Source organism: Pelodiscus sinensis, chromosome 5, assembly GCF_052426305.1.
Source record: "Pelodiscus sinensis isolate ZL-2025 chromosome 5, ASM5242630v1, whole genome shotgun sequence".
In the NCBI taxonomy this organism is placed as follows: domain Eukaryota; kingdom Metazoa; phylum Chordata; order Testudines; family Trionychidae; genus Pelodiscus; species Pelodiscus sinensis.
In genome coordinates, this window is record NC_143056.1 from 116,574,771 (window position 1) to 116,600,605 (window position 25,835).

Below are 25,835 nucleotides of genomic sequence, written 5' to 3' on the forward strand. Positions count from 1 at the left end.
ATTGGGAATTGGGGAACCCATGCTGGTGCTCCAGCCCCAAACTCTCTCTTCAACTCTCCCCTGCAGAGCTGAAGCACAAGCACTGTCTCCTCGCTGCGGGGGGAGGAGTCCCGAACCTCACGGGCTGGAGTAAGGCAAGCCACAGCTAAATCTGATCCATGGGCTCTGCCTGGTGGGGTTAGCTAGCAGCTCCCCATGCTGCTGCTCCCCCTCACCCCAGCTGGCACTGTAAAGCATTGCCCGGAGGCTTCTCCCACCCCCTCAAAAAAACTACTAGCCCAGGCCTTTCTAGTCTCTGCCTGGAAGGGGAATGTGGGGGAGTGTGCTTCTGCTTTTTTTTTTGTTTCTCAGTTGTAGCCCCTGACTGATTTTTCTGTGTGTCAGCAGCCCCCAAACCAAAAAAGGTTCATCCCTCCCCCACTGCTGTTCCAAGCTAATGCCCATTCTACAAACGAGTACTGTATTGGAGTGTCTGACAGAGCCACAATAAGGTCCCGGAAAGTCCAATTGGATAGTATTATGCACGTGCTGGAACTAAATGCGTTGCAATATAAGACAATTTCCTTACTTTCTGGAATCTAGCTTTCCTACAAGCCAGCATTTACTGCATCCAAGAGCTGGTAAATGCACACCAAGCAAAGGATCTGTGAATGACGCAGGGCAAGCAAAGGAGGCGTTAGCTCCAGTTTCACTTTTCTTCTCCAACAGGTAGGCAGTGGGAAGAGCTGGAAGTCGAGCTGCTAGAGAATGAGAATGGGGAGAGTGCCTAGGAGAATTATTTGTAACAGGTACTCTGTGAAACTTGGGTTGGGAAGGCTTTGTTTTATGCCCATGTTCAACCTCACCTGCTTTTTGATCCATGCTCATAAAACTCTGCTCTGACTGCAAAAATCCATTCTTGCTGCAGTTGTTTTATTTTTGCTGAGATGGGACCTAAACTTCCTGAGCTCATGGGAAGGGTTTCAAGGTTACTGCTGGCAGTGGTAAGATGATCAAGAACTGACAGTGATATTTCTCTTACCTATTTCTGAACCAGAGATCCCCAAACAAATCCAGATTTTGGTGGTTAATGAAGACCTGGAATTAAACCAGTCCTGTTTATAAGTACAGGCAGTCCCCGGGTTACGTACAAGATAGGGACTGTAGGTTTGTTCTTAAGTTGAATCTGTATGTAAGTCGGAACTGGCGTCCAGATTCAGACACTGCTGAAACTGACCGCCAGTTCTGACTTACATACAGAATCAACTTAAGAACCCCAGGCGTCCCCAAGTCAGCTGCTGCTGAAACTGATCAGCAGCTGATTCCAGGAAGCCCGGGGCAGAGCAACTCTGCCTGGGGCTTCCTGTAGTCAGCGCTGGTCAGTTTCAGCAGCAGCTGACTTGGGGACGCCTGGGGCAGAGCAGCTAGGGTGCTGCCGGGTTGGTCCAGTAGTGCCCAGAGCGGCGCTGCAGGACCAATCGGCAGCGCCCCAGCTGCTCTGCCCCAGAGTCCAAAACAAAAGCCTGGTCTGCTGGGGGGGGGGGGAGCACACTAGCTGCGCCCCCCCCCCAGCAGACCAGGGACACGGGGAGCAGAGCCGCAGCGGCAGCGGGGTGCCGCGCCTCTGAGGCTTTGCTCCGGCACCCAGACTGAAGCTGCAGCAGCGGCGGTTCCCCGTGCCTCTGAGGCTTTGCTCTGGCAAAGCCTCAGAGGCGCAGGAACCCGCCCGGTGCCCCTGGTCTGTTGGAGACGGTCTCCAGCAGACCAGGGGCACCGGAGCAGCTTACGAACGGGGCTTTCTCGCCCCGACCTCCGGGGCGAGAAAGCCCTGTTCGTAAGTGCGGATCCGACGTAAGTCGGATCCGCGTAAGTCGGGGACTGCCTGTACTGTCTTTATAAGTCATATTTTCCCTTGCTTCTTTAAAAGGGAAGCTTAAAAAAAAAAGGTTTCAGTTGGTAAAGCCTAATATTACTACAGTAGACTTCTGATAATCCAGAACCTATGGGACCTAGGTGGTGCCGGATTATCAAACATGCTGGACTATCAGGAGTACTATAAGCTGGTTATATATATACACTGTATACATTATATACTGTATATAAAGTGTTCTTAACCCTTTTTATTGTACATACCGTATACAGTATACTGGAATGTTTTAGTTTTTTTAAGCCTTTTTTACCCTCTTTTCTCAGTTCAGCTGCTGCCGCTGTTACCTTGTGACTCATTTTTTTGCCGAAGCTCACTCACTAGGCTCTTGCCATTTTGATGCCGGACTATCAGGAGTGCCGGACTATTGGAGTTTTACTGTAGTTAGCACACAGGTGACAGGTGAGCCCACTTAAACACAGAGCAATTACTGGGACTACACCAGGCATGACAGCAGGGTTCCTGCTAAACTGGGCAATTACACAGCTTCACAGGCGATTAACCAGCCACTCCCAGTCAGAGGCTTAGGGCTCTGTGCAGGGAGCTGACTGATGGGGTGGGGCTGATTAATCACCTGGGACGCTGTGCTGCTGCAGCTTAGAGGGAACACTGCAGGACAGTGACCTGTTTTCTGAAAAAAGTCAATCCCTTGATTTCTGGATCCAGACTTTCCTAATGTAGCTGAAAACTATAAAATAATTTCACTCTCATGGTGGGACCCAAATCTGTCCAATTAAAGCAACACACACACACAACAATCATGACTCATTTTCCTGGTACAAGATTTCCTTACTGTATGGTATTGTCAGTGATATTCATAAGGCAGCTTCTCCCCTCTTCTAGAACTAACTGCTCTGCAAAATTCAAGGGGATACATTTGCTGCTTGTGGGCATTTAGCCAATCAGAGCATAGAGAAGTAAAGATAACACATGAGCCTTCCCCAGACATGATAGGTCACAGGTGGGAATATATTTGATTGTCTGAGTCCTGAATTACTTCAGAGAGGGCTCAGGGTTAGCATTTCAGAGGGGTTGTAGGAATGAAGGGCACCAGACCTAGAATTAGACTAACAGGTGATAGAGCAGAGTTAGATTGATTGGGGTGAACTGGTAAGAGTTGCATGGTGAGGGTAAGCAGAGCTGGGGATGAGGTGTGAGTTCATACTGTGTTTGGGAATGGGTAGGGTCGATTGCTGACCTTGTTGAGAATGAACAAGAAAAATCAAAACAGTTTTCACTTCACAGCTTTCTCTGAGTTGATTTACCCCAGTGGACTTCAGCATCTCTCCCATTGTTTGCCTTGCAACAATACAGATCCTTCTGTGACACAAGGGAAAATGTAGACAGGATAGAAAGGCCATTTTACCAGGGCTAGGCAAGATGTTGGTGAAAACACCTGTCCCCCCTCTACTCCAGGGATAATGACAACAATGGAGCTGCCAAAATTGAGATACACCTGGTTTGCTATAATTACTGAGCCTTTTTACGTCCCTTGCCTGGCCCCTGCAAGCATGTGGCTCCACCTGGCAGCTTCCAAGTGCTGTTTCTGCTGAGATGAACAGACCTGCCAGGGCTCATTAGCACCAATGCATGTGAGCAAGCTGTGGCTGCATAGTAGAGTAGAAGGGAAAATGTACCCATATAGGGATAACCCCAGCTCTGCAACAGCAACTTCCTGTCTCTTTATCCCTAGCAGCACTTAGGAGGGATGGACTGGAAAGCTCGCTAATGACTTGGGATGCTGTGGAGTGGAACTTCTGGGAGTTAATTTTCTATGCCAAACAGAATCCCTGGCTACACAGCACCATTGGTGAATGACAGAGCAGTCCTTTGCCAGGTGCAGACCTGGAAAGTCACACGTAGGAAAAGCTTCAGCTTTAGCACAAAGCATTATATTATAGAGGGCATTATGCAGGATCCCACCATTCATCCACTCTGGCACCCTGGCTGGCACGGCCACAGCACACCTCGACTTTAGCCCTGGTGTTCAGGAGGCTGCGCAGCATGGTTTCCTCCCACCCCACCCTACAGTGTCCTGAGGAATAGCAGCATTGCAATGCTGCGACTGCACTCCCAGCCTCAAGCTCCCCTGCAACCTCCTGCCCTGACCCCTCCTATACCCCAATCCCCTGCCCTGAGCCCCTTGCACACTCCACAATCCCCTACACTGTCCACACCCCTGCCTTGATTCTTGAACACCCTACCCTGAGCCCCTGCCCACACTCCTGTACACTCCCACACCATCCAGCTCCCACCCCCACAACCTCCTTCCTACCTTGAGTGATACCCCCTGCCCCACTCCATCCCATACTTAAATTTCTTACAGGTACAGTCCTACCACAACCCCCCTAACTCTCAGTTCTGACCGCCTAGGGGAGAGTTGCAATACCACAGTGCTGTAAGACATTCAAGTTACTTTCACCTCTAAGCATGTGTGAGTTAATCTAGATAAGGCATGGCCAACCCACGGCTCACGAGCCGCATGTGGCTCTTTCCCCCCTCCCCCATCAGTGCAGCTTGCGAAGCCACCCCTGAGCACAGCCCATGCCTCCTGGCTCACCAGGGTAGGGAAGCCGTCCTGATCAAAATGGTGGATCCAATATGGCAACCGGAGCCTCCTGAGGCCAAAAAACCTTTTTAAAGAGACAGTCTTTTTTTTTTTCTCTACAACTTTTTGCGCTGGATTTTGGCTCTTTGTCCGGAAAGGGTTGGCCACCCCTGATCTAGGTAATGAGTCTACAACATACTGTAATACGTAGAGCTCTCAGAAAGAGAGGTGTTTTCTTGTGAGGGTCAGATTGGGAGTTCATACCCATTCCTAGCCTTCCTTTTCTTGTCTTCTGTAGCACAAGTAGAAAAAGAGGCACATACCACCTACCGCAGCATGGCTGACCTACACATCTTTAGCTCTCCTACATATCTCCTCTGAATTGGATCAACTTTGGCTGCTTTCCTTTTGTCATAATTAGAACATCCTAATCCACAGCCCTGCAGAGCTGGGATTTATTAGGCTCCTACATTCCAACAATCTTCAGCACTCAGGATTTAATCACTACTGATTATGCAATCATAGAACAGGAAATGTACAATATGTGCACACTTGAGGCTGGGTAAAGAACTTAGTATTTGAGGGTCTATCACCCTGTTGCATCCAACTGATTACTTCTGTTTTCCTTCCTTACATTTCTCCCAAAACATTTTATCATTTTCTATGAAAACAGAACAGGACAGAATCTACCATATAATCATAGAGTGCAAGGACATGCACCACTTCTTTTCCTTATTAGAAGTACCCTCACGTAAAAAAGTTAGGGCATGTCTGCACTAGGAAATTATTTTGAAATAATAACTCCTGAAATAACTATTTCAAAATAAGTGTATTCCCCAAGGAAAGCAGGAGTTATTATTTCAAAATAGCCAGCCCCTTATTTTGAAATAATGGGCTTAGTAGTGTGGACACACTGCTTGTTATTTTGAAATAACTCCCTAGTGTAGACCAGGGCCTAGAGACCTCAGCTCAGAAAAGCTTTAAATCAACCCAAATGTGGGACACCATAAAATACCAAAAACAAAACAAAATGAAAGAAATTTAAGATGCTGAAGGATTCATCATATCAGTATAGATCACTATAACCTCACATTACCTCACATTCATGTTTCTACATTATCCATATAAATAATTTAACATTAAAAGTAGAGGGAACATCAAATCTGTGTGGAATATACGTAATTCTGGGACAAAATAAGGCACATTTCAGAGGTAAGCCTTCTGTGGAAAAACCAAGCAGATATGAAATAAGTAGATTCATCAAACTGAGTTACAATGATGTTTGAGGCATACAATGTTACCTAATCACATGAGTTATTTCCATTGTCAGTAGATGTATCTTTAAGATGGAGAAAGAGAAAAAACATCCTATTTTTAAAGTCTTTGAAAAACACTTCTGTCTAGGTTGGTTTCAAAATGTTCTGTTGAAAGTGAAATTGTGTAAGTGGAAGCGGAGATCTCTATTATATGAGAAATTTCATGGAAAGTATCTACTTTCTGCAGAAAATTTCAATTTTTTTGTCAAAAAACAATATGACTGAAAACTGAAAACAGTTTTTGGCCCCAAATCCAAAATATTTAGATTAAACTATGTGGTCACCATGCCTCATCTGAACTGAAATTCAGTTCTCAATGCATAGTGCTCCTCTCTTCTTGAACTCGCTCATGATGCTTGGCCTCCCCTCATCAAGAGGAGAGACCAGTGGGTATCATGCGAGATTTAGTCTGGCCATGAGAGCCACATAGCTCATGAAGGAGAATAGGTGGTTGAGGTACCTGAACTAAAACTTCCATGAGACACTGCAGTAGCATTTCCAGATTGAACTATTTGGCTTTTTGTCAAAATATTTTGATTTTTTTTGCTGAAAAGTAGAAGTTTTCTCCATTTTCCAGCCAGCTCTACTTATATCCCCTAAATTTATCTGCAGTCCATTTGTTGGTGTTGACTGGAGCACCAACTCATCTAATATCCCAAGCTCATACAAACTGGAAAAGAATAAAATGTTAGTGCTAAACCTTGAGGAAAGTGCTTCTAATATAGCTCTAAGTAGTTGTGAAACTTTTTACAAATAGACATAGTACAAGAGTTTGGCTTTTTTTTTTGTCTGTATCTCCAAATCTGCTCTGTTTGACACAACCAGCCTAGACTATGCTTTTAGGAGAGCATTAGTACCAGTTTAACATTTTATTTTAAGAATATCTGAAAGAGAATGAGCTTGCAGTGTCTTCTGTGTTCAGTCTGTTGTTGAAATAGGAAGACAGCTCTTTTCATTTTCCTCAGGCTAATCATTAACAGACTACTGCAGGGAGTTCAGCCCATTTAGGAGATGTCCTGCGAAGTGGATTGTGTTACCGTGTTTGTTAATAAGTCCTCTTATTATGGACAGTATATTTTGTTAAGGCAAAGTCTCTATTTATCTGTAATTATATCTATGGAAATATCTGTTGCGAGAGAGAGCCGCTTGACCTTGTAATTTTTACAAATGCATTCAAAGAACGCTTTTCTACCACCATGTATCATGTCCTTTATCCTGACTATCCCTTTTACCAACGCCACATCTTTAATATCTGCTTTATTTTGGCTTTTAAGGCACAGGTTATCCCATAGTGATGCATCAACTAAGCTAGCAAGGCTGGATCTTGGAAGCGGTGAAATTTACTGTAGATCACTGCTCCACGTTGTTGAGAAAAATTGGGTTCTCTCTTAATGGTGTAAGAAGCTGTGTATAATAGGAAAGACAAGGAGCAGAGTAAATGGTGCTGCCACCTACTTTTTAAAGCCCATGCAGTTGAACCATTTTACAATGTGTCTTGTGTGAAAGGCCACATTATAAAGATAAAGATTCTGGTAAATCCAGATTTTAGCTCTCTGAGCTTTTTAAAGGATGTGTGTGATAAGCAGGATGGTTTCCTTTTCTCATGGAAACGGTGTCATTTACAGATAAAGCAAAGAACTTTGCTAGCAGCTGGCTCAATACATTCTTCTAGGACATATGTTCATTTTGGCAAATTTAGTTCTTCCCATTGAGAAATGAGAAGAAGCTGCTACCTCACAATGCAGTTATAACAGGCAGAAGGAGGAGTGGGCACCCACACTGCACCAGATAAGGAACTGGGGGAAATAAGAGGGTGCATGTTTACCCACACAAGGGAAGTGGTGGGATAGCTCCTTACTGCTTTTAGCAACGCAGAAAAAGCTGTTCTTTCTTTTTGTTCTCTCTTACTTCTCTGTGATGGAGAAGATATTGGATTGCTAAGCGGGAACTGACCCTTTCACAAGGCCAAAGACAACTTAGAGGTGGTTAAGCTATGAGGGAAAGAGGAGAAAATTTCAGAAAAATTTAAAGTAGTTTTCACTCTGCATGTTTTCCCCATTTGTGGCTTAGTTTCATTTTATTCCTTTCCCCAATTTCTCACTTAAAATGGGCCTGGGAGGAAGAATGAGAATTGAGGGGTGAGTAGGGGAAATTAAATTCTTCATTTTCCAATTTGATTAAAAAAAGGCTGAAAATTTCTCAAAACATTTATTACCTATTTTGAAAATAAAAAGCCATTTCATCAAAAAGGAAACATTTTTGGTTTAAAAAAACCCCACTCAAAGCTAGGGTTGTCAGATGTCTGGTTGCACCCATGATAAGTGGACAGCTGGCTAACTAAAATTCATGCCAGACCATGGATGTTGTCAGACCAGAGAGTGCTGGACTAGAGGTTCAACAAAGACATTAACTGGTTGGTGCATTACAAAGCCAATCTCTCCTGCCATTAACATCTGCATTTTTCACATCAAAAGCTATGAATGGGACACATACAGCCCTCTTAATTAGCCTCATTAACACGGTCCTACAACTGACAGGTACTTCTTCTGCTGTTATATTTATCTATCTTGGTTTCTGTTATTTCCACTCCAGTTCATCTAATGAAGTTAGTTTTGCCCATGAAAGCTCATGATTCTATACATTTTGGTTAGTGTCTAAGCACGGTCTACATGAGAGACTATGTAGCACTTTAAAGACTAACAAGATGGTTTATTAGATGATGAGCTTTCGTGGGCCAGACCTACTTCCTCAGATCAAATAGTGGAAGAAAATAGTCACAACCATATATACGAAAGGATACAATTTAAAAAAATGAACACATATGAAAAGGACAAATCACATTTCAGAACAGAAGGGGGATGCAGAGGTGGGGGGGAGGGTAAATGTCTGTGAGCTAATGGTATTAGAAGTGATAATTGGGGAAGCTATCTTTGTAATGGGTAAGATAGTTAGGGTCTTTGTTGAGACCGACGCGTAGAGTGTCAAATTTTAGCATGAATGACAGTTCAGAGGATTCCCTTTCAAGTGCAGATTTAAAAGGCTTCTGAAGCAGGCTGCAGATAATTAAGTCGTTGAGACAGTGTCCTTTCTGGTTGAAATGGCACGAAACTGTTTCTTGCCATTTAAACCAGAAAGGACACTGTCTCAATGACTTAATTACCTGCATCCTGCTTCAGAAGCCTTTTAAATCTGCACTTGAAAGGGAATCCTCTGAACTATCATTCATGCTAAAATTCGACACTCTACGCGTCGGTCTCAACAAAGACCCTAACTATCTTACCCATTACAAAGATAGCTTCCCCAATTATCACTTCTAATACCATTAGCTCACAGACATTTACCCTCCCCCCCACCTCTGCATCCCCCTTCTGTTCTGAAATGTGATTTGTCCTTTTCATATGTGTTCATTTTTTTAATTGTATCCTTTCATATAAATGGTTGTGACTATTTTCTTCCACTATTTGATCTGAGGAAGTGGGTCTGGCCCACGAAAGTTCATCATCTAATAAACCATCTTGTTAGTCTTTAAAGTGCTACATAGTCCTGTATTTTGTTTCAACTACACCACACTAACACGGCTACATTTCTATCACTATTCTGCATTAGGGAGTTATTTTTATAACCTCCCTTATTTTGAAATAATAAGCAGAGCATACACCCTACCAAGCCCGTTATTTTGAAATAACAGGCTGGTTATTTCAAAATCTGTACTCCTGCTTTCCTTGAGGAATAAACTTATTTCAAAATAGTTATTGCAGGAGTTATTATTTTTAATGTATTTATTTTGAAATAATTTCCTAGTATAGACATGCCTTATGGTGCCACAGGGTCGCTCATTGTTTTTAAAGTTACAGACTAACACGGCTTCCTTCTGAGACTTATTCTTGTAAACCTTAAGTTCCCTGCCCCCTCCCTTGAGGTCTGAAGTGAAAAATGTCACTAGGTAACCTATTTGTCACAGAATTTCTCAAACCCAATCTCATGTATCTCTGAATTATTTCTTGTCTCACACTTAAAAAAAAAATCTCTTACCACAAGCACATTTTGTAAATTCATGCAGGGATGTTGTGATCTTGGCCTCCTTTCTGTGTTGATGAATGCTAAAAATTTCCTTATGAAAAAGTCAGTGTGTGGCTTTAGCTAAAGCCATGGGAAATACACATAAAGACTGCAAAAATCCTCTCTGGCCTTCTCAGCATGCTCAGTGTGATAGGCAATACATTAATTATTGGAGGCCCTGGGCTTCCATAAATACAGGGCTATAAGTTGCTATAAGTTGCCCCAGTGTACATCTGTTCCACACTAAAGTCGCTGACGCTTGTAGGAACTTATGCATTATAAGTCTTCCCATTTCCCGCACTTAAGTCGTGCAAAAAAAAATAGTCAGCCATGAGAAAAAAAATCCCCTCTTTAAGTTGTTTTGTGATAAGTCCATGTTCTTTGGAACATATCATGGATTTATAGCGAGGATGGCCTTCACAGGCTGACAGACGAGTGGTGATTTTTGTGATATAAATAGATGGTCTTTTAATGACCCAGGTGGCTTTTATGGGGATTTGAATGGCTGCAGACTTTGGATGCTCAGGACACATTTCCCAGGCCAGTGATAACCTGCATTAACCTTTGTTCCCCTCCAGCCTAATCTGGCCAAAAAGGGTAGCTTTTTAGTCCTGCTTTAAGGTTTGAAGAGAACAGTCATACCATAAAGTGACAGGATTTAAGGAAATTGTTCTGTGTGTCACATAAAAATAACAAGGCCTTCCAACACCCTACTATTTCGCTAAAAGATTCCTCGCAGGATTATTCTAATCATTCATTTCTAACCTAGAATATTTTAAAGGCTTTGGTGATTACTCTGTGTATCTGAGTTCTGGGAAATTATTAGCTGGAGTCTTATTCTAATTGACTTCTTCAGAGCTCATGTTCCTGGAAGCAATAACTCAATAAAGCATCTGCATTTCATGGTAACAAGGCTATTGGTTGGCTTTAATCACTGAGGAAATAAAGGCCAGTTCCAAATAGTTTAGCAGTACTGACATTTTAAAATGGTAGCAATTGAGGTATTTGTATTCTTTGGCAAGCAAGGCTCAAACAAACTATATCTACTTTAATATGGCCAAATTAGGGTTACCAGATGGCTTTCAAAAAAATACTGGACACACACAATCTCAGAATGGGAGGGGGGGGGCTGATTGGCAGGCGGTCATGGGGATCGGGGCTGGCCGTGGGAGATCAGGGGAAGGAACCGGCCAGAGGGGAGCAGGACTGGCTGAGAGGGGGTCGGGAGGACGGGGGCTGGCTGGGGGAGATCAGGGGAAGGAACCAGCCAGCGGGGAGCAGGGCTGGCTGGGAGGGGGTCGGGAGGAGCGGGGCTGGCTGGGGGGGAACCGGCTGGCAGGGAGCGGGACTGACCTAGGTGCATGCAGGTCCCGGAGGGGCGCACAGGCGAGTCTGGCCGCAGGGCTTCCATCCCGCCCCAGCCCTCCCTCCTCCCCCTCCTCTCTTGCCCCCCTCCTCTCTACTGCGTAGCTGCGTACTGCCTGGCTGGTGGATATGCTCACGCAGTGTGTGTGTGTCTACCCGCCAGGCAGTACACAACTACTTGCTGATACTCATGATAACAATAAAACGTACTTAATTAGAAAATATCAGAAATTTATATGTCTAGTATTTTCTCAATTTGTTTCCCAAACAGAAAGCTCAAATACTGGACTGTCCGGTTCAAAACTGGACACCTGGCAACCCTAGGCCAAACTGCATCTGAGAACAAAGAATATAGGCTGTACATACAGTGAGGGTGTGTGTGTGGGGGGGTGGAGTTAAAAGGTCTTGGGAGTCATAGTGGATAATTAACTGACCATGAGCTCCCAGTGCAACACTATGTCCAAAAGGGTTAATGAAATCCTTGAATGTATAAATAAGGGAACATCAAGTAAGCCCAGGGAGGTTACATTACCTTTACTCAAGTGAACACTGTTGGAATATTGTGTCCAGTTCTGGGATCCACAGTTCATAGAATCACTGAATACTAAACCTGGAAAGGACCTTGAGAGGTCAAGTCCAGTCCCCTGCACTCATGGCAGGACCAAGCATCATCTAACTCGTTCCTGACAGATGTTTGTCTAACCTGCTCTTAAAAATCTCCACAACCTCCCTAGGCAATTTATTCCAGTGGTTAACAACACCGGCTGATAGAAAGTTTTTTCCTAATGCCCAACCTAAACTCCCTCACAGCAATTTTCCCCATTGCTTCTTATCCTGTCGTCAGAGGTTAAGGAAAATAATTTCCCCCCTCCTGCTTCTAACAACCTTTTAGGTACTTGAAAGTTGCTATCATGTCCCCTCTCATTCTTCTCTTTTACAAACTAAACAGATCCAATTATTTCAGTCTTTCCTCATAGCTCATGTTTTCTAGACCTTTATCATTTTTGTTGCTCTTCTCTGGACCTTCTCCAGTTGTCCACCTCTTTATTGAAATATGTGCGCACAAGTGGACACAGTAATCCAATTGGGGTATGTCTACACTACCCCGCTAGTTCGAACTAGCAGGGGTAATGTAGTCATCCGCAGTTGCAAACGAAGCCTGGGATTTGAATTTCCCGGGCTTCATTTGCATGAAGCCGGCCGGCGCCATTTTTAAATGCCGGCTAGTTCGGACCCCGTGCCGCGCGGCTACACGCGTCACGGACTAGCTAGTTCTGATTAGGCTTCTAATCCGAACTAGCTGTACACCTCATGGAACGATTAGAAGCCTAATCCGAACTAGCTAGTCCGTGCCGCGTGTAGCCGCGTTTAAAAATGTAGCATTTAAAAATGAAGCCCGGGAAATTCAAATCCCGGGCTTCATTTGCAACTGTGGATGACTACATTACCCCCGCTAGTTCGAACTTGCGGGGTAGTGTAGACATACCCTTGGAGTCTAATCACTGTAGAGCAGAAGCATGACTTCTTGTGTCTTGCTTATAACACTCCTGTTAATAAATCCCAGAATTATTTTTTTGTAACAGTTGCACACTATTGACTCATATCTAGCTTGTGGTCCATTATGACCCTCTTAGTTTCCTTTTTTCAGTACTCCTTCCTAGACAGTCCCATTCTGTATGTGTGAAACTGATAGTACTCCACTTAGGAAGGAACATTGCATTTATCCTTATTGACTTTCATCTTATTTACCTCAGACTATTTCTCTAATTTGTTCAGATCATTTTGAATTATAATCCTATTCTCTGAAGCACCTGCAACCTCTCCCATCTTGGTATCATTCACAATACCTCATCCCAGGAGGCATACGTGGGTGGTCGACAAATGCCTTTGATGTCGACACCCGCGCGTCCAGACTATCGCGCTGAGCCGACAAACAGCTGATCAGTTGTTTGTCGGCTCAGCACGGCAGCCATGTAAATTTAAATGAAGGGGCGATTATTTAAATCGCCGCTTTATTTTCCTATGTCTGGTAGCCTAATCTACATGCCTCTGGCGACAGAGGCATGTAGTCAAGACGTACCCCTATGTCACTTCACCCCACCACTCCACAAACAGGTTTCCAATAGAGACAGAGTGAACATGTCATGATATAATACTCAGCCACAAAGGAAAAGGTACCCTGGGGAATTAAGTGTCAAACTGTGACTCTTTAGCTTCTTCATTCAGTAGGCCATTTGGCAAGGGAAATATCTCATCCTCCCTGCTATCCTGCTACTTGATTCTCAAAATGGGACATTCAGCATACCACCATGAAGGACTACTCTGCACAGTCCACTGTGGGTTCATGGTCCACAGTTTAGGAACAGCTGTTTTGTAAATATGGTCTTCCAGATGAGAGCTATGCCATATCTTCCTGAGTTTACAGACAACCTGAAATGAGGACTTCAAGAGCTATGAATTGCCCCTGATTCATTCATTTCAATGTGGCAGCAACCCAAGAATGATATTAAAACTGGTGGTTTCACTATTTCATTGCTGACAGTCCCACATTAGCTGGATGTTTCTATCTCCTATCATTGCCGGTAAAGGGGAAATTCAGATTGGTCAGAAACTATCTTCAATCTTTGTGCAAAACTCCCGATTGACATTAGTAGAAATGTCTGAAATTGAAAAGGTTTGAGACAAAAGATGGCTTTTGAAAGGAGCAAATAGTTTAGCACAATATTTATTTCCTTCTATGTTTTTTTAAAGAAATTATTTGAAATAAAATCTTCCTCCCAGATATTTCTTTTTTGGTGGCAGTCATTGCTATTGGATACCATCTAATGACTGGTTCTTGGTTTTTCTTAGTAAGAAACCTTTTACTTACTTCACTGTTGTTAGTGTATCTCCAGAATGCAGCCTGTATCAGTGCACAGAATATAATGGCAAAACAGAAGAATCCCTGAGGATAAAGAGAAAGCAGTGTTACTTACAGCGTTTCCTCTCAGCGGTTGAAAATATTTATGTGAAAACACAACTGGAGACTAGTCAATTACATTGGCTTTGACAGGCTTAATGCAAGTGACATTTAAAAGTTACTTTTTTTTAAGCAGAGCTCCAAATTTCAGGAGCTTAAAGGAAGCTAGCTACACAATAGCTTTAAAATTCCCTAACAGGGACCATAACTACCAAATGGTATATATTCCATGTTCTAGCAGTCTCATACTTGTATTGCAGATTTGACAAAATGCTAAGAAGATACCAATGTGAGATTTCTAAATAGCTACAATACTCAATCCAAGGTTTAAGAATCTGAAGTGCCATCTGAAATCTGAGAGGGATGAGGTGTGGAACATGCTTTCAGAAGTCTTTTAAAGAGCAACAACCTGATGCAGGAACTGTAGAACTCGGGGGGGGGGGGGGGGGAGAGGGAAGGAAAAGAAAAAAGAAAATCAACCATCTGCTGGTGGCATATGACTCAGATGATGAAAATAAACATGGCTTGGTCCACTCTGCTTTGGATCATTATTGAGCACAACCTGTCATCAGTGTGGAAGCATGTCCTCTGGAATGGGGGTTGAAGCATGAAGAGATTCTTTAGCAAATCTGAAACATAAATATCTTGTGACACTGGCTACAATAGTGTCATGTTAGCATGTTTTCACTTTCTGGTGACATTGTAAACAAGAAGAGGACAGCATTATTTCCCCCAAATTGTAACCAAACTTTTTTTGAGCAATTGGCTGAACAAGAAGTAGGACTGAATGGACTTTAGGCTCTAAAGTTTTACATTTGTTTTATTTTTGAATGCAGTTTTTTTGTACATTGTCCCACATTTGCAAGTTCAACTTCATGCTAAAGAGACTGCACTACCGTACTTGTTAGAGGTGAATTAAAATACTATTTCTTTTGTTTTTTTTTGTAGTGCAAATATTTGTAATCAAAATAAATATAAAGTGCACACTGTGCATTTTACATTCTGTGTTGTGACTGAAATTAATATATTTGAAAAGATAGAAAACACCCAAAATATTTAAATAAATGGTATTCTATTGTAGTTTAATCAAAAGATTTTAAAAATTGTACAATTAATCACAATTAATGTTTTTAATCTCTTGACAGCCCTAGAAATTAGATTTAAAAAGTGGTTCTGTTCTAAAGCAAGACTGACAAAAACTGAACCATCTTACTCAAGAGATCCAAACTTCCCATGTGCATTCTGAGCCTGTACTCTGCCTGGGGTAGTAATAAAAGACATATAGAACTTGTTTTTCATGGAAGCTTTTATTGCTTTTTGAAATTTAAGATTGGAATTCATTTGGGTGTTTATGTGCTTATCTGCTTTAACCCAGTAAGTAGCTCTTGTTTCCTTTTCCTTTTTAAGTATAGTAAATCCTAAGGGTATGTCTACACTACCCCGCTAGTTTGAACTAGCGGAGTAATGTAGGCATTCCGCACTTGCGAATGAAGCCCGGGATTTGAATTTCCCGGGCTTCATTTGCATAAGCGGGGAGCCGCCATCTTTAAAACCCCGCTGGTTCGAACCCCGTGCAGCGCGGCTACACAGGGCACGAACTAGGTAGTTCGAACATTGTCTTTGGTGAGAGATCTAAAATGCAACTGACTTGGGATAAATGACTAGTCTTTTGGGACTGGTAATAACCTGACTGTTACTGTGGTATGTGGTGTATCTATCACAAATATAAGAGTTTTTTTCCTTTGGGAGACAAGACAGATCAGAGTATTGAAGGCATCTGTCTATATCATGTTTAGGCTGTTACAATGCCTAAGGAGTTTACACATGATAATTGGTTGGTGAAATCAGTATAGATCTTACAATCAATATGGGATTTGTTTGTAATAGTCTGCCCTGAGCACGGTGCTCATGCTTTTGAATTAAAGCAGAACAGTTAGACAGGTATAACCCTGGGAATCTTTTTCCCAAGATCAGGAGGGCTTCATTTGTTTCCTGACTTCTAGCTCTCCTCCGCTTATTCACGTTCAGACACATCAGGCTGAAGAAGTCTCTGGCTACTGGCTTACGCCATTAACTTTGTGCTGCAGGAATGGAATCTGATCACAACACAGCTGATGCCCTTTGACACTAGGGGAGTATGTACAGCTGGTGTAACTGGTTCCTACGCTAGTGACCTCACTGAGAGCAGAGAAGGCTGTGGACAGAGCATCCCTGAGGACTAGATGCTGGTAGACAGAGCAGCCTTCAAGCTTCTTTTAACTCTGCCAGGACCCTGGCATACTGGCTAATGCCATAACTAGCTCTGTTGTGGCTTCCTCCCCTCTTCTGCACTGAATGAAAATTTAGTACAGCTGAGAATCTGGGCTATCATTTGTTAATAAGGAATGAAACCATAATTATGTTTTTAAAAAGATACCCAGCCTTTTTAAACCTCAGCCATAGAATGCAATAGCAATAGGTAATCAGGCAACTACCCCAACCCTCAATGCAATTTTTATATAAGCACTAAAAAGAGAATACCCAGAACCCATGATTTCAACAAGAATATAAAAATACTTGCAAGAGGCTTTTTTATAAAAATTCCAATATTTTTTAGCATGAATAATCATGTCTTTACTTCATAATTGTCTGAAGGACTGTATTGCTGCTTCAGCTCTTCCAGAATGACCCGTGCTCTGCTTTATAGTCAGTCTTTGGAGAAGAAGCACACTTTGATCTGGTCAGATGAGGCTTGAATTCATTATTAATTAGGCTGCCAAGAAACAGGTACACACGTTTGTCCATGTACAACTATGCACCTTTGTAAATCAATCAAGTGCTCGAATGATATGGCTGAATATGACAAAAGATGGTGATGAAAGTGGACTTTAAAAGAATTTGATACAGGAAAAATGCAATCTGTTTGCTTTCCTTTGATAAAGTTAGAGTCAGTCTGGACAGTGGATACTGCACAAATCTTTTGTATTCTTCTTCAGGCCTAGTGACGGCAGATCCTCTCTAACTTGAAGTTTTTAAATCATTACTTGAGGACTTCAGTATTTTAGCCAGAAGTTATGGGTCTATTAGAAGAATGGGTGGCTGAGATTCTGTGGCCTGCAATGTGCAGAAGGTCAGACTGGAGCTAATCATGATGGTCCCTTCTGAGGTTAAAGTTTATGAGAAAAGGTTGAAAATACACAGCATTACTGACAGTATTTCAGGCTCTCCAGGGCAATTCTCTGACATCCTGGATTGGGAGGTCTCAGTGTCCAATAAGCAGCTGAACTATTATAATACCCCATACTCCCAAAATAAGGCAAGTACGGGCCTGTCACTAGGGTTGCCAGGTGTCCAGTATTGAACCAGACAGTTCAGTATTTTCGCCTCCTGTCTGGTAAAAAAAAAATTCAGAAAATACTGGACACTTAAAATCTCTAGTACTTTCTGATTTTTTCCTGGCCAGGAGGCGAAAATTCTGGGTGCTTACTGGGATCTGCAGGGGAGCTGTCCGGCCAGCGCAGAGAGGCAAGATAGCGGGCAGCCGCCGGCAGTCTGTTAGGGCCAAAAAGCCTCACCATGCATTTCTTAAAGGGGCCATGATGGTTTTCTGTTTTGTTTTTGCTTTTTTTGCTTAACAACTCTCGGGTCCTTTTTTTCGGTATTTTTCCTGAAACCATCTGGCAACCCTACCTGTCTCAGAGGAGGGGGGCAAAGATGGCAGTTGTCCTGGGGCCCCGTGATTCTAAAGGGCTGGTGCCATAGGTGTGTGCAGCACATTTCATTAGGGAGTGCACCCAGGGAATCTTTTTTTTTTTTTTTTAGGCAAACATTTATTGAATACTCAGTCATAAAGGACATTATTTTTATTCATCAAACAAACTAAAGAAACTACAACTTAACTAAACTTAATTTTTTTTAAATTAACAACTACACTTTACTTAAAAAATACAAACTTAAGTATGGGATATTGTACTTCTTAGTTTGTTTTTTACATGTGCAATTTGGCGCTTATTGCATAATACAGCAATCCATACTTTAAAACTAAAAGAGCGTGTCATGCGAGTAAATGAAAATGCAAAGCCACTCTTTTTTAAAGACATTATAGGGTTACCAGGTAGTCTTAAAAAAAATACCGGACACACTTCATGGGCGGGGGAGGGACTGGCCGGGAGGGAAGCGGGGCTGGCCAGGAGGAAAGGGGGGGGGGCGGCTGACGGGAAGCAGAGCTGGTCAGTGGGGGGAGGAGGGAGGGCGGAGCAGGGCTGGCCGGGGAAGATCGGGGGGAAATGGGGGCGGCCAGCGGGAGCAGGGCTGGCCAGGGAAGCTCAGGAGGAGAAGGGGAGAACTGGCTGCCGGAAGCAGGGCTGGTGGCGGGTGCTGCGGGGCTGGCCGGGGAAGATCGGGAGGAAAAGTGGGGGAGAACCAACAGAAGGGGGTGGGAGGGAGGGGGAGGGAAGAGCGTATCAGCCGGAGGGGAGCGGGAGTGACCCAGGCAGTGCAGATCCCAGGGCGCTCCCGCCCCCCGCACGGTCCAGGCGAAGTGCGAGTTTAGTCCGGCTGCGGCTCCACCACGCGCTTGACCAGCAGGCAGGAGCACGGACCGGACTGCCCCTCCTCCTCACATGCAACCAGGGCTCCCAGTGCCGATTGCATCCTGCATCCAAGCCACTCCCCCTGCCAAGCTTCCAGGCGTCCAGTTGGAAAACCAGAAAATACCGGACATTGCACATGTCCGGTATTTTCTGGATTTTTTTTACCACACAAAGCCCCAAAAAACTGGACTGTCCAGTAGAAAACTGGACACCTGGCAACGCTAAGACAGTGATTGGAGCCCAGAGGCTTAGGCCCTTTAAATGGCTGTCGGAACACTGTGTAGCACTCTCTGAACAGCTATAAGTGCTCGGGGGGTACCAATCTCTGGACAGCTGTAAGGGCTATGGGAGGATGGGCGTAGCATGCTTGCTGCCTTGACTCGCCCCTTCTGCTTGAGGCCCCACCCCTTCCAGGAGTGTAGAACCCCCCACCCCTCTCATCCAGGGGCCTATCAGCTCCCCTGGGCAAGTAGATAGAAATGCTATCAGGTGTCAATACAGAGAGCTATACAATATAATAGATTGGAGAAGGAGGTTCAGCTATAGCAGAGAAGTTTCTCTTTGAGCTGTCCTTTGCTAGGTTTTGATTTCTTTGTAGCCAAGAGAACTTGAACTTGAAGGGTGACTCATATGTGTCCCTAAGTGGAAACCAAGCTGGGAATCACCGCAGCCACTGAGCTATCTGTTGTGCTGTTTGACAGCTGCTGCAAAGAATTGCAACAATGTGCAGAATCTCTGGGTAAGGCCGATGAGGAGTGATGTCATGGCTCTGAGAGAGGCCAAAGACAACACTACCCCTCTGTGCTCTGTGAAGGGACAATTCGCCACCACTTCCTACAGCTGGGTCATAGCACAAAACTGACTCTGCAGTGGTGAAGTTTTAACCATTGAAGGTGTAAGGTCCAGTGTGCTTCAACAGCAGCCCTGAGAACTACAAGTTGTGGACTACAAACTGCGGCATGTTGGGAGAATTTCCTGGTTCCTGCCAGGATGTACCCTCTGCCCCGAGCAGAGTCTCAGCAGGGACTGAGTTAGAAGCTTCATGCAGAGAGGAGGGGCTGCTGAACTGTGATCCTATTCTATGTTTTTTTACGGAGAGAATAAAGCCTGTTACTGGTGGTTTCTCTGAGTGGGTCTGGTCTGAGGTGCACATATAGTAATACACAACACAGAGCACACCAAGGAGCTGCAGGCCTAGCCTCCCACAGTTGTGTAAGAAGTCACAAGGCTCCCCCTATGAATAACCTCACACTGGGCTAGTGAACAGGAGGGGTTACAAAAGCAGAACCGGAGTCCAGAATGGAGGAGAGGTGAAGTGTACCCAAAAACAGTTCCAAGACGTGTTCTGATTACTATTCACTAGAGCTGGTTGAATTTTTCACATTTTTTCCACTTTAAAAAACAACAACACTGTTCATGAGAGATTATCAGCATTACTGAAGGTTCCTGCTTTTGATGGAATTTTCCAAGGCATTTTAACTCAAATTTGTATTCAATATCAGTATGAAAATATGGTTTTCAGAAAATGAAAAAAAATGATGATTATGAAAAAGGTTTCATGAAAAACTTTAATACAAAATCAAAATAAATCCATAGCCTTCTCAAACTTTTCTCCCCCACCCTCCTGAAAACTGGAATGGAAAGAATTTCAAAATGTGGCACAAAAATTTTCTGCGTTCTCCCCAACCAGTTCTACTACTCATCAAAACTTTCAAATATATCAGATTATTATGTAGTTTAGGATCCTTTTACACATCTCCCACTATGTCCACCCAGTCCGTTGCCTGTCAGTGTCTGCTCCACCAGTATTTGTTTTATGCAATTTGTTGCCAGTACTGATATTCACACCCTGTTGGGAGATCTCCTTCCATCTGCTCTATGATATATAATTATATAGCTCCTAGAGGTACTCATAAATGAATTAAAGGCGGCTTGTTCATGTTCTAGCCAGAAGGTTTGAGGCCTGAGCAGCTCTATAATTATTTTAGAAGGTATTCTTAAAAGCAGCATGTAGGTTTGTTCAAGTGCAAACAGCTTTGGTTGCCTTTTCTTCACTCCCCCACAATTCTAAGAAGACAGTGATACATTTGTTGCAAGATGATGCAGTACATTCTCTTTTATGAGATCTAGGACATTTGGCCCCATCCAGTGCTGTCACTGGGCAAGCATTCCTTCCTTACGAATTACCTTCTTTTCATTCTTGCTGCAAGGAACAATTTGTTTTCTGTAAACGTGGCCGAAGGCATAGAAATGTCTTCCAGTCCCCCGACTGGCCTATCTTTTTATCTACCTTTCTCACGTTTACCCTTCAAATAAAAACCTTGCTAGACATCAACTTCCCTTTTTATTCAATTCAGTGAAACTCAGATCTTATGCTGCATACAGTTAATGGTGCTATCCTCAGCTGTGATGGAGCTGATTTTCACTACTCAACTAATGCAAAACACCACCCAAACTAGCAGAACTAGCCACAGAAGGGGCACTCTGGGTTAAGGAGACTCCTCTGGTGGCCCAGATTCCATTCAACAGCACCTATAATAGTCTCCTGGAGCTAGAATAAGGCCTCCCTATGCCTTAGGAATCCCCACAAACTGTAACAGCTCGTTCGGGATACAGAAAGCTACAGTAAGTTAGAGTGAAGGCTGCTCTTATGCCAGGTGACTGGGCCCAACACAGCGGCCCAGGATTGGGGGGTAGGTAGGCAGGCTTCCAACTATCCTTGCATAACACTTAACCACACACAGTATATTTACGGTACAGTTCCATTGACAGGATCTTTTATTTAATCATCTGTTTAATCTGTGAAAAAAGAAAAAAAATACTCCCCCATTTATCCATTGAGAGGAAACTGTATTCTGGTTTTCTCTTTCTCCATATGATCTGCTAAGAAGCTGTGAGCTCCATCTGCATGAGACACCAATTTAGTGCTGACTGACTGAATGCAGCAAGATTTCAGTGTCGTGCTGGCTCTACCTCTGCCAGTTTCCTCAGGAGGGAGTGCAGCTTTCCATGAGTCCAGGTAGCCTGATTTCTCATTGACTGGTGCATAATTGATGCAAGTACAGGCTCAGCCTAGGAAACAGATGACTGCCAAAGCAAGGCATTGGAAGTGCACTGCTGTGCTCTTATGAATCCCTAACACACTTGCCTACAATTATACATCTGGGAGCAGTAAAGCAAACGGCTTCTGCTAAATGCCTGCCATAGTGGTACGTCACTCTCAATGACACTGAAAAGCTGAGCTGGATCAGACAGGACTGAAGGTTTTTCTTCTTGATCACTGGGCTGGAACCAGTCTTTGGCAGAGTTTACTGGTCCTGAAAACTTTCCATTCTGGCCTAGCAGTGTTTCCAGCCCTAGAAAGCTCAGTTATTGGATTTTCAAGATGCACCATTCTGATTGGCATGTTACTTACTGCTCTATTTTTCTCTCCCTTCCTTTGCACTTCTGCCAGAACTTCAGTACCCCACATCTGAAGAATCACTTGAGTTGAAGATGTTTACTTTATGCTAACTGTTCTAGAGAGACTGCTATTTCCTTCCCCTTGCATTTCAGCTCTGGGCACTACTCGAATGACAGGACATTTAGATTCAGTGATATGCAGTGTGCCACTGGAAACTGTATCCTTTCTTTTCTTCCTCACGGTTCAGGAGACAAAGCATAAAACCCTCACCGGCCCTTTGGTTGAAGATTTTTTGGACACTAGCGCAGTACCTTAAACCACCATTTCCAGTTCCCTGGAAACACAGCCTGAGCTCTGAATATTAACCTAAGTTCCACATGCATCTCCTAATTGAGGGTCTGACCACCACCCTGTGCTGTAAGGTTCACTCACACTTTTCTTTTAAATATCAAATTACAAAATTATGGTATATAGGGCCTATCTATACTGGGCATATGTGTAGTGGAAATATAGTAGAGCGAACTTCTGGGCTGTGTCTAGATTGGCCAGTTTTTCCAGAAAATCAGCCGCTTTTCTGGAAAAACTTGTCAGCTGTCTACACTGGCCACTTGAATTTCTGCAAAAGCACTGACTTCCTACTGTAAGAAATCAGTGCTTTTTGCGGAAATACTATGCTGCTCCCGTTCAGGCAAAAGTCCCTTTTGCGCAAAACTTTTGCACAAAAGGGCCAGTGTAGACAGCTGAGATTTATTTTGAGCAAAAAAGGCCCGATTGCGAAAATGGCGATCGGGGCTTTTTTTCGGAAAAGTGCGTCTAGATTGGCCATGGACGCTTTTCCGCAAAAAGTGCTTTTGTGGAAAAGCGTCCGTGCCAATCTAGACGATCTTTTCTGAAAATGCTTTTAACGGAAAACTTTTCCGTTAAAAGCATTTCTGGAAAATCATGCCAGTCTATACGTAGCCCTGGTGTAGGTGTGCTGCATTGGTATGAAATGAGTTTTCCCTTCAATGTGAATTACCTTGGTTTGAAATCAGGGTAAGCCCCACTACTGCAAGTCCCGTATCATTGCGTGCATTACACCACAATGCGTGTGTGTGTATGGGGGGGGGGAGGGACTGGAATAAAATGCCTGTAATTGGCCCTTGTGTGCTGAATTCAGGCTGGAGCTGTGGGACTATAAAACCACAGTGTAGATGGTTCAGGCTTGAGCTGGAGGTTCTGGATCCTCCTCCCTTGCAGGATCCCAGTGCCCAATCAGCTGCAGGTGTTTTATGCCAGTATAGACATAGCCCTAGAGGCCCACAACCAAGACTGAGGTGCCCCATTGTGCTAAGCACTGTGCCCACTGGTGTTAACACACAGCTCGTTCTGTACAACAGGGGTGGACAATAAGTTTTGAAAGGAGGCCATTTTGGGAATTTCTGAAGTGGTCATAGGCTGCCCGGAAGGGGCGGGGCCTCAGGCAGAAGGGGTGGGGCCAGAAGAGTTTACCCCCTCACACACACACACAAACACTAATTGGTCTGGGGGTGGGGGAGCATGTGAAGTCTTAGGCCTCCGCCCCCATTGCCCTGCCAGGAGTGTGCAGTGCCTAGAGAAAACAGCCAGCGGTTCCCTCTGGTGCCCTGTGCTCCTGGTGGGGAGGGGGTAGGAGACTTCTCACATTTTCCCATCCCCAGGTCTCGATTGGCCTGAGGGGAGGGGAGTGGCAGGACAGTTGCGTGCCAGGAGCCCTTTCAATTACTGCAATTGAAAGGGCTAGTTGCTGCCAGGCAACACATTAGCATCAGAGCCGGGAGCTACTGTGGGCTGGATCAAAGTGCTTGGTAGGCCGGATTCAGCCCACTGACAGCTTTTTGCCCAATCTAAATAGAAATGACAGCCGAAGTGTAGGAGGGGAAACTGAGACACAGGGCAGTAAAGTGACTTGCTCATGGGTCAGACAGTGTCAGAGACTGTACTACAACTCTGGTCTCTGGGCAGCTAGTCCAGCATTCTATCCAATGGGCCACAGGGACTCCATGTTGATGGTCTATCCAAGCAATTAATCTACATTGTGCATTGGCAGCAGTTTAGCTATATCAGCAGCAATATTCTCAGTGCAGCAGGCCCTATCCCTTTTCTTTGAGTTTCACAAGTATGCAAACATCAATGCCTTAGTTTCCTCCTCTGTTAGATTCAATAATGAAATCCTCCTAGCAAGATACATTTTATATGGAGAGACCTCTTTAAATCAATACCTAATGCAAGAGAAAAGATTGGTTCATCAACAAACAAAAAAGCTACAGAAAGGGACTTTAGACTGTTGCTGTTTAACACTTCATAGCCCAGGAGCATGCTGCAGTGCTGTGAGACCATATCTGGAGCTAATGTGTCCTAAATTCTAATCCCAGTCCTTACATCTCCTCTTCTCTCTATTGTTACAGGTAAACATTTAACCTATTTGCTTTCATTACCTAGTGGGCTCAGAGGACTGTGAGGAGTTGTTACTGAAATGCACTTGCATGGATAAACAAACACAGGATTAACCTGTGGAACTCATTGTCACAAAATATAAAGGCCAACAGTTGAGTACCATTTAAACAAGGAGAGGACATTTTTTATGAACAACATCTACTGCAACATTTTACATATAGAAAAAAAAAGGATAAGGAACACAAACTCTGGAGGATGTTGGCTAGCTACTAATTTAAGGGGATTGGGAAGGAATTTCCCCCTTGGACAGATAATGCTATAGTTGGCTATTACAGGATTTCTTGCATCTTTTTCTGAAAACTTTTCTACTACCCAGTATCAGAGACACTTTCTTCAGTAAGAGGAGCTCAAGGTTTAGCTGCTAGTAATGAGCTCCCGAGTTCTTTCCTGAATTCTTTCAAATTTAACGGAACTCTTCTGAGAATTTGGTATTGACTAAGCTGGCAACCCTCTGGCTGTGTCTACACTGCACCCCTTTTCCGGAAAAGGGATGCAGATGAGACAAGTCAGAATTGCAAATGAAGCGGGGGATTTAAATATCCCCCGCTTCATTTGTATAAACATGGCTGCCGCTTTTTTCCGCCTCGGGGCTTTGCCGGAGAAAAGCGCCAGTCTAGACGGGATCTTTCGGAAAATAAAGCCTTTTCCGAAAGGTCCCTTATTCCTGATTTTAAGAGGAATAAGGGACCTTTCGGAAAAGGCTTTATTTTCCGAAAGATCCCATCTAGACTGGCGCTTTTCTCCGGCAAAGCCCCGAGCCGGAAAAAAGTGGCAGCAATGATTATACAAATGAAGCGGGGGATATTTAAATCCCCTGCTTCATTTGCAATTCCGACTTATCTCATCTGCATCCCTTTTCCGGAAAAGGGGTGCAGTGTAGACACAGCCTCTGTGTCTACAAGAACTACTGTGATTTCCAGTTCATGTACGCACACATGTCTCTACTGTTTCCTCACCTTCTCTATTGTGCTTGCTTCTGTTATTTGCTGCTTATTGTCTAAATCCTATATTGTGTGCTTTCTGGGACAGAGTCTAGTGTTATCAGATTGTACATTAATGTCCTAACCCTTGTCTGGGGTCTGTAGGTACTACTGTAATACAAATAAATAACGAAATTTGTATGAAATCTGAAGAAGTTATTTGAACTTTCCATCGTTCAGCAGACGTGCTGGCCAGTACAGCTGGCTCTGGACTCAGGCTTTCACAATTAACACACAGAACAAGTTTAAACTT

General features: G+C 43.8%; 1 protein-coding gene and 1 long non-coding RNA gene across 2 annotated transcripts in view; one reads left to right on the plus strand and one right to left on the minus strand.

Annotated features, from left to right (window-relative positions):
- TSPAN32 (tetraspanin 32) overlaps window positions 1–25,835 on the minus strand; it is a 76,354-nt gene that overhangs the window by 35,136 nt on the left and 15,383 nt on the right. Inside the window, exon 4 of the mRNA XM_006134912.5 lies at window positions 14,064–14,138. Coding sequence (XP_006134974.3) covers window positions 14,064–14,138 — 75 coding nt within the window. The remainder of the gene's footprint in view (window positions 1–14,063; window positions 14,139–25,835) is intronic.
- The window catches only part of LOC142829242 (uncharacterized), a 51,946-nt gene that overhangs the window by 8,515 nt on the left and 17,596 nt on the right, over window positions 1–25,835 (plus strand). The gene's annotated exons all lie outside the window — the stretch shown is intronic.